At 59.6% G+C, this 14,295-nt stretch overlaps 1 protein-coding gene and 1 long non-coding RNA gene across 2 annotated transcripts in view; both read left to right on the forward strand.

Annotated features, from left to right (window-relative positions):
- Positions 1-14,295, forward strand: part of LOC140901866 (immunoglobulin superfamily member 1) — a 263,932-nt gene that overhangs the window by 68,116 nt on the left and 181,521 nt on the right. The window contains 2 exon segments of the mRNA XM_078850366.1: positions 4,658-4,945; positions 6,963-7,253. Of these exon segments, the coding sequence (XP_078706492.1) occupies positions 4,658-4,945; positions 6,963-7,253 (579 nt within the window).
- On the forward strand, positions 10,024-12,591 carry LOC144929748 (uncharacterized). The gene is made up of 3 exons (XR_013634948.1): positions 10,024-10,223; positions 10,870-10,907; positions 11,180-12,591. It is a non-coding gene; the product is annotated as an uncharacterized LOC144929748 (long non-coding RNA).

Raw genomic sequence — 14,295 nt, forward strand, 5'->3', positions numbered from 1 at the left:
CATGGCTACCCTGTGAGGGCTGCAGGGGGCGAGGGGGCGGCCATGTTAACTGAGAGCAGCCAGGTGTCCCTTCTCTACAACGGGGAGGTCAGGGGGATGGGGGGCAGAACAGGGGACAGGACATGGGGCATGAGTGGCACAACGGGGGATGAAGGGATAGGGGACAGGGCAGAACTAGGAAGGCGGGGGCCATGATGGGGTGGACGTGAGGGAACTACAGGCTGGGGGGGGGACAGAATGGGGGAGGGGACGCAGGCCAGGGGGCAGAATGGGGGGGCTGAGGGGCCCAATGCCTGAATGTCGGGGGGGGGTGAAGGGCAAATGAGCTGGGGAGCCAGAGCTGGGGCATCTGCCGGGGGGGCCAGTTTCTCTTGAGCTCTGTCCCCGTGATCTTGCCCCCTCCCCTTTCTGGGGGGCTGGTCAGCTCTCTCCCATCCCCTGTGTCCCTTTCGCAGCATCCTGAGGGGGGAGAGGGAAACTCTGCTCAGCTGTCGACCCGCTATGAGCTCTGCCCTAGGCCCTGAGCTGTGCAGACCCGCTGACCCAGGGATGGGCTGGGGAAGGGACATGGGGCTTTTCACCTCTAGGGGGCTGGCTCAAATCTGTGTCCTTTTTCTCTAAGCACCAGATCCCACCCCCCAACCAGAGCCAGGGAGGGAACCCAGGAGTCCTGGCTCCCAGCCTGTCCCGCCCAATCACTAGACCCCATTCCCCTCTCCGAACTGTGGTATATAACAGGGTAGCTGCATCAGGTTTATAAAAAAATTCCTCAGGCATGCAGGAGTGAAATGAGGAAGGCCAAATCACACCTGGAGTTGCAGCTAGCAAGAGATGTTAAGAGTAACAAGAAGGGTTTCTTCAGGTATGTTAGCAACAAGAAGAAAGTCAAGGAATGTGTGGGCCCCTTAACGAATGAGGGAGGCAACTTAGTGACAGAGGATGTGGAAAAAGCTAATGTACTCAATGCTTTTTTTGCCTCTGTCTTCACAAACAAGGTCAGCTCCCAGACTGTTGCCCTGGGTAGCACAGCATGGGGAGGAGGTGACCAGCCCTCTGTGGAGAAAGAAGCGGTTCGGGACTATTTAGAAAAGCTGGACGAGCACAAGTCCATGGGGCCGGACGAGTTGCATCCGAGAGTGCTAAAGGAACTGGCGGCTGTGATTGCAGAGCCATTGGCCATTATCTCTGAAAACTCATGGTGATCGGGGGAGTCCCGGACGCCTGGAAAAAGGCTAATGTAGTGCCAATCTTTAAAAAAGGGAAGGAGGAGGATCCTGGGAACTACAGGCCAGTCAGCCTCACCTCAGTCCCCGGAAAAATCATGGAGCAGGTCCTCAAGGAATCAATTCTGAAGCACTTAGAGGAGAGGAAAGTGATCAGGAACAGTCAGCATGGATTCACCAAGGGCAAGTTGTGCCTGACTAATCTAATTGCCTTCTGTGACGAGATAACTGGCTCTGTGGATGAGGGGAAAGCAGTGGACGTGTTGTTCCTTGACTTTAGCAAAGCTTTTGACATGGTTTCCCACAGTATTCTTGCCAGCAAGTTAAAGAAATATGGGTTGGATGAATGGACTACAAGGTGGATAGAAAGCTGGCTAGATTGTCAGGCTCAACGGGTAGTGATCAATGGCTCCAAGTCTAGTTGGCAGCCGGTCTCAAGTGGAGTGCCCCAAGGGTCGGTCCTGGGGCCAGTTTTGTTCAATATATTCATAAATGATCTGGAGGATGGTGTGGATTGCACCCTCAGCAAGTTCGCGGATGACACTAAACTTGGAGGAGAGGTAGATACGCTGGAGGGCAGGGATAGGATACAGAGGGACCTAGACAAATTAGAGGATTGGGCCAAAAGAAATCTGATGAGGTTCAACAAGGACAAGTGCAGAGTCCTGCACTTAGCAAGGAAGAATCCCATGCACCGCTACAGACTAGGGACCGAATGGCTTGGCAGCAGTTCTGCAGAAAAGACCTAGGGGTTACAGTGGACGAGAAGCTGGATATGAGTCCACAGTGTGCCCTTGTTGCCAACAAGGCCAATGGCATTTTGGGATGTATATGTAGGGGCATTGCCAGCAGATCGAGGGATGTGATCGTTCCCCTCTATTTGACATTGGTGAGGCCTCATCTGGAGGACTGTGTCGAGTTTTGGGCCCCACACTACAAGAAGGATGTGGAAAAATTGGAAAGAGTCCAGCGGAGGGCAACAAAAATGATGAGGGGACTGGAACACATGACTTATGAGGAGAGGCTGAGGGAACTGGGATTGTTCAGTCTGCGGAAGAGAAGAATGAGGGGGGATTTGATAGCTGCTTTCAACTACCTGAAAGGGGGTTCCAAAGAGGATGGGTCTAGACTGTTCTCAGTGGTAGCTGATGACAGAACAAGGAGCTATGGTCTCAAGTTGCAGTGGAGGATGTTTAGGTTGGATATTAGGAAAAACTTTTTCACTAGGAGGGTGGTGAAGCACTGGAATGCGTTACCTAGGGAGGTGGTGGAATCTCCTTCCTTGGAAGTTTTTATGGTCAGGCTTGACAAAGCTCTGGCTGGGATGATTTAGTTGGGGATTGGTCCTGCTTTGAGCAGGGGGTTGGACGAGATGACCTCCTGAGGGCCCTTCCAACCTGATATTCTATGATTCAGAGTTTCACTGGCAGTACCAGAAACAGGACGCGAGCGCCGGCTCTGGGCAGACTTCCCCTTTCACGGATTTATCGGCTGTTCCTTTAACAACTCAGGATCTACATTTATTCCTTCCTCCCCCACTCACGGGGACCGGAAACCACAACCCCTCCCAGCCACCCGTCCCATCTCTGTGCCACGTCACTGGGCGAAGAATAGATTCTGCAGCGACACAATCTGAGAAGGAGTTTGGTCAGGCCCCTCCACTCTCATGCTCCAGGGTGGGTCAGGAAGGAATCTCTGCCCTGCTTCATGGGAGGGGGGCACTGTGTGTGTATGGGGGAAGCCTTCCTCTGCTCTGAGCTGCTTCTCCAGGGAGGCTAGATGGGCCTGTTGGAAAAGGTCAGGGCAACATGGGCACCTTTTGTTGCCTCCTGAGATTGCCCCGCTCCCAGCTGGTCCCCGGACTGGGCAGCTCCCATGTGGGGCTGGGAGATCATGGCGGGGTGGGGCCAGGCAGCTGCAGGAGGGGATGTGGTTTGCTGGGCGTGGCAGGGAGCTGGCTTTGCTCTGACCGTGGTAGATTTGAGGAGGAGAGTTCAGAGAAACAATCTGATGGGGAAGAAAGGGGCTGAACACATCACGGGGTTCCTGGGGCTGCAGCCCCTGGTGCTGTTCCTCATTCCGCTCGCACTCGGGCCTCAGGCTGGGTGGAGCTGGGCACTGGGGCGTTGGTGGCAGCGCTGAGGGGCCCCCCACTGCCCCATCATGGTGTCTGCTCTCACCGTCCTCCTTGGTGAGTATCAGCCACAGCCAGGGCGTGTGGCCACGGTGGGGATCTGAGACCAGGGAGTGTGCCCATGCGGGGCGGAGGGGCAGATCTGAGACCAGGGTCCAGTTGCTCTGGGATCTGGTTTCTAACAAGCTGTCTCCTCTCCAGGCTGCTGGCTGGCTGGGCGGAGCGGGGCGTTGGGACGTGAGTATCTGTGGGGAATGGGGAAGCTGGGGGAATTTCCACATTAGGGACGAGGGATGTGGGTGAGGGTGAGGGGCACCAGTCCCCCAAAGGGATGATCCTGTCAGACATGTGTTCTCCAGAGGTGGGGACTGAGACCTCGCCCTACTCATCACAGGGATGGGAACCTGTTGGAACAACTGGGGGATTTTGTTAACAAGTTTTCTTGGGGTGCTTGTTCTGGGAGCAGCTTCCTCAAATGACCCATATTTAGACCAGGAACCCCATGTCGCGGAGTGTGGGGGAGTCAGGGCCCTGCACTTCCTGCGGTTCACTGTGACTCTCAGCCAGCCAGTAAAACAGAAGGCTTATTACACGACAGGAACACGGTCTAAGGTCTAAAACAGAGCTTGTATATACACAAAACAGGACCCCTCAGTGGGGTCCTTCTTCGGGGGTGGGGAGCCCAGACCCAGGTTCTGGGCCTCCCCCCTCAGCCGGCTCCAAACTGAAACTCCCTCCAGCCGCCTCCCACAGCCACACACCCCGACCCCTCCTCCAGCCTTGGTCCAGTTTCCTGGGCAGAAGGTGTCACCTGGCCCCAACCCGCTCCTGGGCTCAGGTTAGGAGCTGGCCGTCAAGTATCATCCCGCAGTGAAGTCACACCCTGATATCCCACCATCATCTAGTATCAATGCAGACAGTCAACTAGTAAAACTCCCATGCAACATTACCAGGTTAATATTCTCTACTCCCTACCCCGTCACACCTCGCAGGGTAGATCCCAATTCACTGCCTGACTGCAATGGGGGCAGGGCTGGGTTCTGATCTCAGCCCCCCGGGCTCAATCCGGAGTGACCCTTGACTGCAGCGGGGGCCGGGCTGAATTGACCCTGGAGAACTAAAGGAATGAGAGACTGGAAATCTCCTTTCCCCCTGCTGTGTCTCTCCCGGGCTGTGAGTCCCGGGGCTGGGCCTGCACCCAGGGACAGGCGGGGCTGGGGTGACAGACGGGCAGAGGATTGAATCAGACGGACGCGGTTTGTGTCACCCCCACTTACTGCCTGTTTGTTTGTGAATCCAGAGGGGTCCTACCCCAAACCCTCCATCTCCGTCAGCCCCGGTGGGGTGATCCCCGTGGGGGGAAACTTCACCATCCAGTGTTGGCATCAGCGCCTGGGCGTGAGGTTCGTCCTCTACAAGGATGGAGACGGGAACCATCTGACGTACACAGACTCTGCTAGTTATGGGGCTGAATTTCCCATCCCCAGCGCCAGACGGGAACACGGGGGCAGCTACACCTGTCGTAGCTACCGAACAGGACCAACTGGCTACTCGGAGCCCAGCGACCCCGTGCAGATCATTGTAGTAGGTGAGGGGCCCAGCCCGGCACCTCGGCTCCCAGCCCCACACCCGGCCAGGCCCGCAGGGGGTCTCAGCAAGCCCTGGTGCCCAGCAGATGGGACGTCCAGCCCAATCAGTGAAGGTTGAGGGGAGGGAGGATATCTCGGCCGTGGATCCCAAGGGAGACCCTGACCCTGTCTCTGCCCCGTCGCTGATGCTCCCTGCTGGGGACGGGGTCTGTTTCACGCCCCATCCCCCTCCTACTGCAGAGCTCAGCTCCCCCAAACCCTCTGTCTCCCTGAGCCCCAGCGGGGGGGTCGCCCTATGGTGAGCCGTGACCCTCCGGCGTCGGGGTCAGCGCCGGGGTCTGGAGCTGGTTCTGTACAAGGCAGATGCCAGGAACGCAGCAGCGCAGGGCGGGACTCAGCTGGGGTCAACTTTCCCATCCCCGAAGTGAGCCGGGCAGACGGAGGCAGCTACACATGCTATTATCCCCCCGACTCGGATCCCGACACCTGGTCGGAGCCCAGCGACCCCGTGGAATCGGTGGTAACAGGTGAGGAGCCTGGCTCGGCGTCTCCGCTCCGAGCCTTAGGCCCAGCCGGACCCTTGGCCCAGCAGAGGGGACACCCTCCGGGAAGGAGGGACCGAGTCACTGGGGTGTTCCCCAGCCACAGGGGAGAAGCAGCTGCTGGAGATTTGGGGCTGAGGAAGGGGGGACCCCTGCCCCCAGGGGGAGCTGCAGAGCAGGGGGGACCTTTCCCAGGCAACACCTCAGTTAGGGGGTGACGGATGAAGCTGAAAGTTATAAACCTCAGTGGATAGTAGAGACTTACACAGTCTCCTACAAGTCAGGGGTGGTATTGTGCACAGAAACCAGGAGTCCTGGCCCTCAGTTGCAGTGGGGGAGGTTTAGATTGGATATTAGGAAAAACTTTTTCACTAAGAGGGTGGTGAAACACTGGAATGCGTTACCTAGGGAGGTGGTAGAATCTCCTTCCTTAGAGGTTTTTAAGGTCAGGCTTGACAAAGCCCTGGCTGGGATGATTTAACTGGGAATTGGTCCTGCTTTGAGCAGGGGGTTGGACTAGATGACCTTCTGGGGTCCCTTCCAACCCTGATATTCTATGATTCTATGATTCTATGATTCAGCCATCCCCTCCCCCGCTCTAACCAGGCTATGATCAGGGCCCCTTTGTGCCAGGTGTTGCATAAACACAGAGTGAAGAGACGGTCTCTGCCTCTGGGAGCGCACTGAGGAAAGTGAATCTGTCTGTGCCTCAGTTTCCCCACGTAGAATGGAGATAATGACACCTCCCTGCCTCCCAGGGTGCTGACTCCCTTCCTGTGTGGGGCTCAGGCCCTGTGGTGCTGGGCACCAGAGACCAGCCCGTGAGTCGCTCAGTATCTCTGGGGGAGTGGGGGGTAGGGCTCAGACACAGTGAACGAGGCAGGGGTCACACAAAGCATATGAGGACCCCAACAACTCGGCTGCCATGGCCCTGTGTCTGTGGGACTGGGAGCCCAGCTCACAGGGCCGGGATTCTGGGTCAGGGGGACTCTGGGATCTGGGAGAGAATCTCTGCCAGGGGGCCCCTGGATCTGCCCGCTCTGGGGCCGGCTGGGGAATCATAGAAGATCAGGGTTGGAAGAGGCCTCAGGAGGTTCTAGTCCAACCCCCTGCTCAAAGCAGGACCAACTAAATCATCCCAGCCGAGGTGTTGTCAAGCCGGGGCTTAGAAACCTCTAAGGAAGGAGATTCCACCACCTCCCTAGGGAACCCCTTCCAGTGCCTCACCACCCTCCTAGTGAAATAGTGTTTCCTAATATCCAACCTAAACCTCCCCCACTGCAACCTGAGACCATCGCTCCTTGTTCTGTCATCTGCCCCCACTGAGAACAGCCCAGCTCCATCCTCTTTGGAGCCCCCTTCAGGGAGTTGAAGGCTGCTCTCAAATCCCCCCTCACTCTTCTCTTCTGCAGCTGGAGGCCGGGGCTGGGTGGGTGCCCGGGTCTGGCTCTCACAGCCTTTCTCCTATGCGCAGATCCCAGCTTACCCAGACCCTCCATCTCTCTGAGCCCCACTGGGGTCACCGCCCCAGGGGCAGACGTCACCATCCGGTGTCGGGGGCAGAGCCGGGACGTGAGGTTCTTCCTGCACAAGGCTGGAGACCTGAACCCGCCGCGACACATGGACCCTGCTGGGGACGGGGCCGAGTTCCGCATCCCCACCGTGGGCCGGCAGCACGGAGGGAGCTACGGCTGCAGCTACCGGCCCCGGTCAGAGCCCTTCGTCTCCTCGCAGCCCAGCCACCCCGTGCAGCTGGTGGTAGCAGGTGAGGGGCCCGGCTCCACGTCCCCGCTCCCAGCTGGACCCTCAGAAGGTCGGCACCCAGATGGGATGCTCAGAGCCAGGCTCTGCCCAGAGCCCTAGGACTCGCCTGGACAGGGAGCGGGGACAGTGTCACTGGGGGGTTCCCCAGGCAGGGGGGAGCAGCAGCTCCTGGAGATTTGGTGCCAAGGGAGGGGGGATCCCTGTCCCCAGGGGCAGCTGCACAGCAGGGGCCTTTCCCAGGGGATGCTTCCCCGGCTGCCCCCGCACTGGGGACTCACAGAGGAGTCAGGGCCCAGGGGCTGCCCAACCAGCACCGTCCCCAGCAACAAACCCCCCTCCCCGGGACTGACAGTAATGATCGATGCTGAGTCACGGGCAGAGGTGAATTAACATTTCCTGGGGCCCTGGGCCAGAGCAAGGGGCATCCCTCTGCACCCCTTCCACCTGCGTCCCTCGGCCTGTGGCCCCGCCCACAGCCCCACCCCTTTCTCTCCCTTCCCCAGGGCCCCGCCCCTATTCCACGCACGGTCCCGCCCCATTCCGTCCCCCCACTGCAGCCCCACAACCCATTTGCTACTTTCTAACCCCCCGACCCCAACTGCAGCCCCAAGACTGGAGAAGCTCTGTCCCCTCACCCCGGCCCAGGGGCGCAGCGGGGAGTGAGAGTCCCCCAGCCCCGAGGCAGTGGCGGGTAGCGAGAGCTCCTCCCGTCCCAGGGCTGCAACGGAGGTCTCGGTGCTAAGGCTTCCCCTGCCACCACCACCCCGTGCTTCTGAGAGGAGCAGGGTCGGGCTGCTGGGGCTTCTCCCGTCCTGCTCGCCCGGCGGCCAGGGCTCTGGGGCCCCCCACTTGGCCGCGGCCTCTGGGCACTGGCCCCATAGGCCCAGTGGCTGATCCACCACTGGTTGCGGAGGGTACAGGGAGATCTCTGAGTCGGTGTTTCAGCCCCTCCCTGACAGACGCTGGTTCTATTCCCGCAGGGGGAACCCACCTGACCCAGCCTGGAGCGGCGCCGGCTCCCACCCATGCAGGCAGGGCGGGGTCAGGTACCGGGCTGGCGATGGGAATCTATTGAGTCACAATAGATGGAGGCTGTTCACGGGGGCAGTGACTCCCCCCCACCAATGGTTTTGGGAGGGGAGCGAAGCCTCCTGCTCAAACACGAACCTGCCACTAACGGGGCAGCCAGAGGCTTCCTCTGGGGGCAGCTGGGCCCATCAGTGGCCATGGAGAGGGGTGCCCTGGAGCTCCCTGCGAAGCAGCCAGGAGCAGCCAGCATGGGAGGCGGGATACCGGGCTAGATGGACCTGTTGGCCTGAGTCGGTGTGGCCATGAGGAAGGGGGTGAAATGCCTTAGAAATGACGGCCAGCCTGGATCAGAGAGGGCCCGCTAGCTCCATGCTGGGGCAATGGGGCCAGCCCTGACTGATGGGGAGCGCGCCTCCTACTGAGCTCCCTGCCCCCTGCAGCCCAGCGCCCTCTAGCGCTACAAATCCCCCAAACCTTGCTTGCTCTGACCCCACTTGATGCCCTGGGGCCCCCGACATCCTCCCCATAGAATTTTCGGCTCCCTCTGCCCTGCGGTGTCCCAGCCCCTTGGGTGCCACCTGGGGTAGGAGGGGGCATGGGGGGGAATAGATCAGCCGCTCCCGGCACTCACGGCCTGCTGCTAATTCCCAGGTGGATCCAAATCGCCGGCACCTTCAGGTCTGACCAGCCCCATCATCGCTGGGGCGAGCGCGGCAGCTGCTGTCCTCCTCCTCCTCCTCCTCCTCCTCGTGGCCTTCCTCTGCTTCAGAAAAACCCGAGTCAGTGAGTGCTCTGCCCAGCGAGGGAAGGGTTAAACCTGCCACTAAGCAGGGCGGGATGGGGTCACGGCTTGGATGGGGGACTGTGCCGGGAAAGCCCAGGAGCAGGGGTCGTGGATCAGCAGGGGGCGCTGCGTGAGTAATCCCTGGACACACACAGCTGTCCCACCCCAGAGGGGCTGCATCTTAGTGCCGGCTGAGGGGTCCCCATATAACCAGCCCCCATGCCCCACCCCAGAGGTAGCTGCATCTCAGCACCAGGCGAGGGGTCCCTGTATAACAAGCCACTGGCACCGTGCCTCTCAGGTACCTGGGGAGCTGACCTATGGATCAATTTCGTTATAACGAGTCACTAACGAGGGAGGATTGGGGACAGAAAAAGCCCCTCCCCCGAGTTAATCTGCCCCTCCCGCTGGCACATACTATGGTGTTGTGCTGCCCCCTACTGGTCCATCCCACCCCAGCAGGGATCCAGGCTCAGCCCCAGCAGCAGAGGGGACCCCTCCCTGGCACCCTCATCCCTGCTGCCCTGTCGGGGGTGAGTGGCCGGTGCTGGGACCAGGGGATCGGCTCATGGGGGATTCTGGTTTGTGTCCCTCTGCAGGAAAAGGAGCCGCACCGAGACCGAGGAGGTAGGAACCCCGGCCCCTCCCGCTCCTGATCAACCTGCCTCGGTCACAGGACTCCTGGGTTCTCTCCCTGGCTCTGTGGGGGGACGGGATTGGGAGCCAGGACCCCTCAGAGATGACTTGGGCCTGCTGACAGTGGAGGGGCACAACCCCAGAACAGCTGGAGTCACACCACGCGCCCCCCGCCGGAGAGCAGTGACCCCCCCCCCCCCGTGCAGCTCCCAGCTGTTCCTCTGCACCTACCTCTGCCCCTCCCTGTCCAGCGCAGCTCCCCAGCTCAGCTGCTCTGCAGGGAGGGGGCCTGGCTGCACCATGTCACAGAGCCACCTGGGGGGGTGTGTCATGTGACCCTGCATGCCCCCCCCCAAAGTGTCACCCCCAGGGTTCAGTGCGAGGCAGGATGGGGGAGCTCTCTGGGTGTGTTGGGGAATCTCCCTGTGGGTGGGGGGATATGACATTTACAGGTAGATTTTCTATCTTTTAGCACCATCCCGTTGGGGATGTTGAAGGCCCCGGCTCAGCAAGACCCCATCTGTGAGTAACACACCAAAGGGGGTACCAGGGTGGGGCAGGACCCCTGGGGAGGGGCAGGGCTTGTGGGGGCTCCACCAATACAGGGCAGGGCCTGATTTACAGCTGCTGCTGGGTGGGACTAAGGAGAGGGTCCCAGAGATAGCTGTTGTCAGCTGAGCTTCTTGCCTGTCTCCCCACCAACTCCCTGGGGGTCACCCTCCCCTCCCCCTCTAGTTCAGGGACTCCCTCTGTGAGCCCCCCATTCTACCCCACCAGGCCTGAGGCTTTGTGTGTCCCCCCTTCACTTCTCCATCGGACCTTCCCAGCCAGTGACCTGTGGGGAATCCCCATCCACTCCTGGCTCCCAGCCCCCTGCTCTAACTGCTAGACCCCACTCCCCTCCCAGGGCTGGGGTGAGAACCCAGGAGTCCTGACTCCCAGCCACCCTGCCCTGCCATAACACCCTAGACTCTGCTGCCATCTCTGTGCCTCAGTTTTCCTCTCTGTAACACGGGGCTAATGACCATGGCCCATGCTGTGGGGCGGGGGAGGGGCGGCTGTGCCGGTCTCTGAGCCCCCTGGCTGGACATAGGGGGTCGGAGCTAGGTATGGGGCTCTGCTCTGGGCCGGCCGGGGGTGCAGCTCAGCGGGTGTCTCTGTTCTGCAGACTCCTCCGTCGACGAAGGGAAAGAGACACAGACCCTGGTAAGTGTCCCCTGTTCCCCCATGGGGCCTGACCCCAACCTTGACCCACATGGGCCCTACTCACCTTGTCTGGCACACTCAGTATTTTGGGGTGGGGGTTGGGTTGCTGGGAGGGGCTCATGGGATCGCAGCTGGGATTGCAAGTGTGTGTGTGTGTGTGTGTCCCTGTCACCCCCTGTGGGAGGGGACAAGCCCTGCTCTGTGTGACTGTGTGTGGGGGGGGGGGGGGTTGGTGCACACACGCACACCCCAGTGACTCTCTCCCCTCCCAGCCCCAGGAGCCCGACCCCGGCACCGATGGTCTCACCTACGCCGAGCTGGACTGCCAGGCGCTGCATGCCAAGCCGGGGGGCCCGCCCCCTGCCCCTGAGCCCACCCAGCCCAGCATGTACGCCGTGATCAGCGTGAGCCAGGGGGCCTTGCAGTGAGAGCCCCCCACAGCCATGGGGCGCCGGCCCACAGGGCGCCACAGACTCACTGATTTTAAGGCCAGAAGGGTCCATCGTGATCATCTGGTGTGAGCTGCTGCACATCGCAGGCCACAGAGCCTCCCTCGCCCACTCCTGTAGCAGGCCCCTCGCCTCCGGCTGAGTCACTGACGTCCTCAGATCGAGGGCTACAGACTTCGAGTTCCAGAGAATCCACCACTGACACTAGTTGAAACCTGCCAGTGCCCCGCGCCCCAGGCCACAGACGAAGGTGAACCCCCCCAGGGTCTCTGCCAGTCTGACCCGGGGGGGAAATTCGTTCCTGACCCCAGATACAGCGATGGGTTAGACCCTGAGCATGTGGGCAAGACCCTCCAGCCAGACACCTGGGAACGGATCCTCTGTCGTCACTCAGAGCCCTCCCCAGCGGGTGTCCCGTCTCCGGCCGCTGGAGAGATTTGCTGCTAGCAGTCGCGGATCGGCTCCCTGCCGTTGTGGGATGTCTCCTCATCCCGTCCCCTCCAGAAACGTCTCAAGCTCAGTCTTGAAGCCAGTGAGGTCCCTTGGGAGGCTGCTCCAGAACTTCGCTCCTCTGGCGTTGGGCCGTGTCTACACTACAGAGAGTTGTCGGCAAAAGGCACCACGATGACATCGCTATTGCGCGTTCCCACTGCGCTTCCTCTGCCGGCAGAGCGTGTCCGCCTTTGGTGTGCCATCGTCCACAGCGAGAGCAGTGCATTGTGGGTAGCTGTCCCACCGTGCTACTCGGCACCTTCTGCAGCTAGGACTTGTGGGCAGGCGGGATGGATTGCAGTGCGTCGTGGGGGCGGCTCAAGGTCCCGTGGTGCCTTATTTTCTCTCCCAGCATCCCACGCTGTTCCGACTGCGTTTTGCGGCATTTTCCAACGGCCCCTGTTCCCGGGGCGCCCTCCACCCCTGTGCGAAAGGATGGATCCCGCCTGGCTCTCCACTGCTGTGAACGCAGCGTGGCTGGTCAGGCAGTATGTCACGAGCTCCCAGTCTGAACAGGGATCAGAGCTGCCCGAGAGGCTGGGTGTCATTGGAAGAAACAACACCAGCTTCCTTCTGGCATCACGGGGCGGCTGCACACGGCGGAGCGTCGCTTTGGGGCTCGGGAAACGAGCGCTGAGTGGTGGGATCACATTGTTATTCAGGTCTGGGACAGGTGACCTGTGGGGGGGGGTACGCAGGGTTCACATGCCCCCCCCCCCCCAGTTTCAGCCAGGGTGCGAGTTGGCCTGTGCGTGGGAAAGGCACCAGCAGCGGGTCCTGCCGCTGAGACCCACTCGGTGTGTCCCAGAGCCAGGAAGTGAGACCGGGCTGTCAGCGCAGCTCTCTGCTGGAGGGGGCGCGGGGAAGCCGGCTGAGTCCCATCCCTTCCTCGCCTGGCAGCCGCTTGGTCCTGTGAGAATAACTCCTCTTCACGGGTGACACAGGTCTGGTGAACTAAGTATTAACCAGCAGGGAAATGTATGTACCTGCTCGAGTGCGGGTCTGGACTAGCCTGCCTGGGTGCATAGAAGGGAGCTCAGGGAGTCGGGGCGAAAGTGGGGAGGCAGTGGGGGCTGGGGCGATATGGGGGGTGGGGAGCTGGGGGAGGCAGCAGGGGCCAAGGCGCCAAAATATAAGTTCACCTAGGGGGCCATTTCCCCTCCGGTCAACCCTGACAGGGCCGGTCTTAAGTGTGGGTGAGGTGGGTGACTGACCGCCCCCTCCTATCTGCAATTACCCGTCTCCTGGTCAGGGATGACGAGCCGCGGCTACAGAACGTTCGGATGTGGGAAGCCTCCTTCCTAGACCTCAAAAAGAAAAGGAGTACTTGTGGCACCTTAGAGACTAACCAATTTATTTGAGCATGAGCTTTCGTGAGCTACAGCTCACTTCATCGGATGCATACCGTGGAAACTGCAGCAGACATTATATACACACAGAAATCATGAAACAATACCTCCTCCCACCCCATTGTCCTGCTGGTAATAGCTTATCTAAAGTGATCATCAAGTTGGGCCATTTCCAGCACAAATCCAGGTTTTCTCACCCTCCACCCCCCCACACACACAAACTCACTCTCCTGCTGGTAATAGCCCATCCAAAGTGACAACTCTCTTCAACAACTTCTGCTGCAGTTTCCACGGTATGCATCCGATGAAGTGAGCTGTAGCTCACGAAAGCTCATGCTCAAATAAATTGGTTAGTTTCTAAGGTGCCACAAGTACTCCTTTTCTTTTTGCGAATACAGACTAACACGGCTATTACTCTGAAACCTTCCTAGACCTGTGTGCGGAGCTCGCCCCAGCCCTGCGGCGCAAGGACACCCAAATGAGAGCAGCCTCTCGTGGAGAAGTGCCCGGCGATCGCTGTGTGGATGCTGGCGACTCAAGACTGTACTGGTCAGTTGGAATCAGTTGGGAGAGGGAAAGTCTACCGGGGGTGCCCCGTTAACACAAGTGCACAGAGCCATTAATCGCATCTTGTTACGAAGGACTGTGACTCTTGGCAATGAGCGTGAAATAGCAGATAGGCTTTGCGACAATGCAATTCTCTAACTGCTGCGTGGCAATAGATGGAACACATGTTCCAATTTTGGCCCCGGACGATCTTGCGATGGAGAACATCAGTAGAAAGGGGTACTTCTCCATAGTATTGCAAGCACTTGTTGATCACCGTGGGCGTTTCACTGACATCAACACAGGGTGGTCCAGGAAGGTGCATGACACACACATCTTCAGGAACACTGGCCTGTACAGAAAACTGCAAGCTGGGACTTTCTTTCCAGGCTGGAAGATTCCAGTGGAGGGTGTTGAAATGCCCAAAGGGATCTTGGGAGACCCAGCATACCCCTTACTCCCATCGACTCATGAAGTCTTACATGGGAACCCTGAACAGCAGCAAGGAGCACTTCAAGAATGGGCTGAGCAGGTGCAGAATGACCGTGGAAT

This window comes from Lepidochelys kempii, chromosome 23 (genome assembly GCF_965140285.1).
Source record: "Lepidochelys kempii isolate rLepKem1 chromosome 23, rLepKem1.hap1, whole genome shotgun sequence".
Lineage (NCBI taxonomy): Eukaryota > Metazoa > Chordata > Testudines > Cheloniidae > Lepidochelys > Lepidochelys kempii.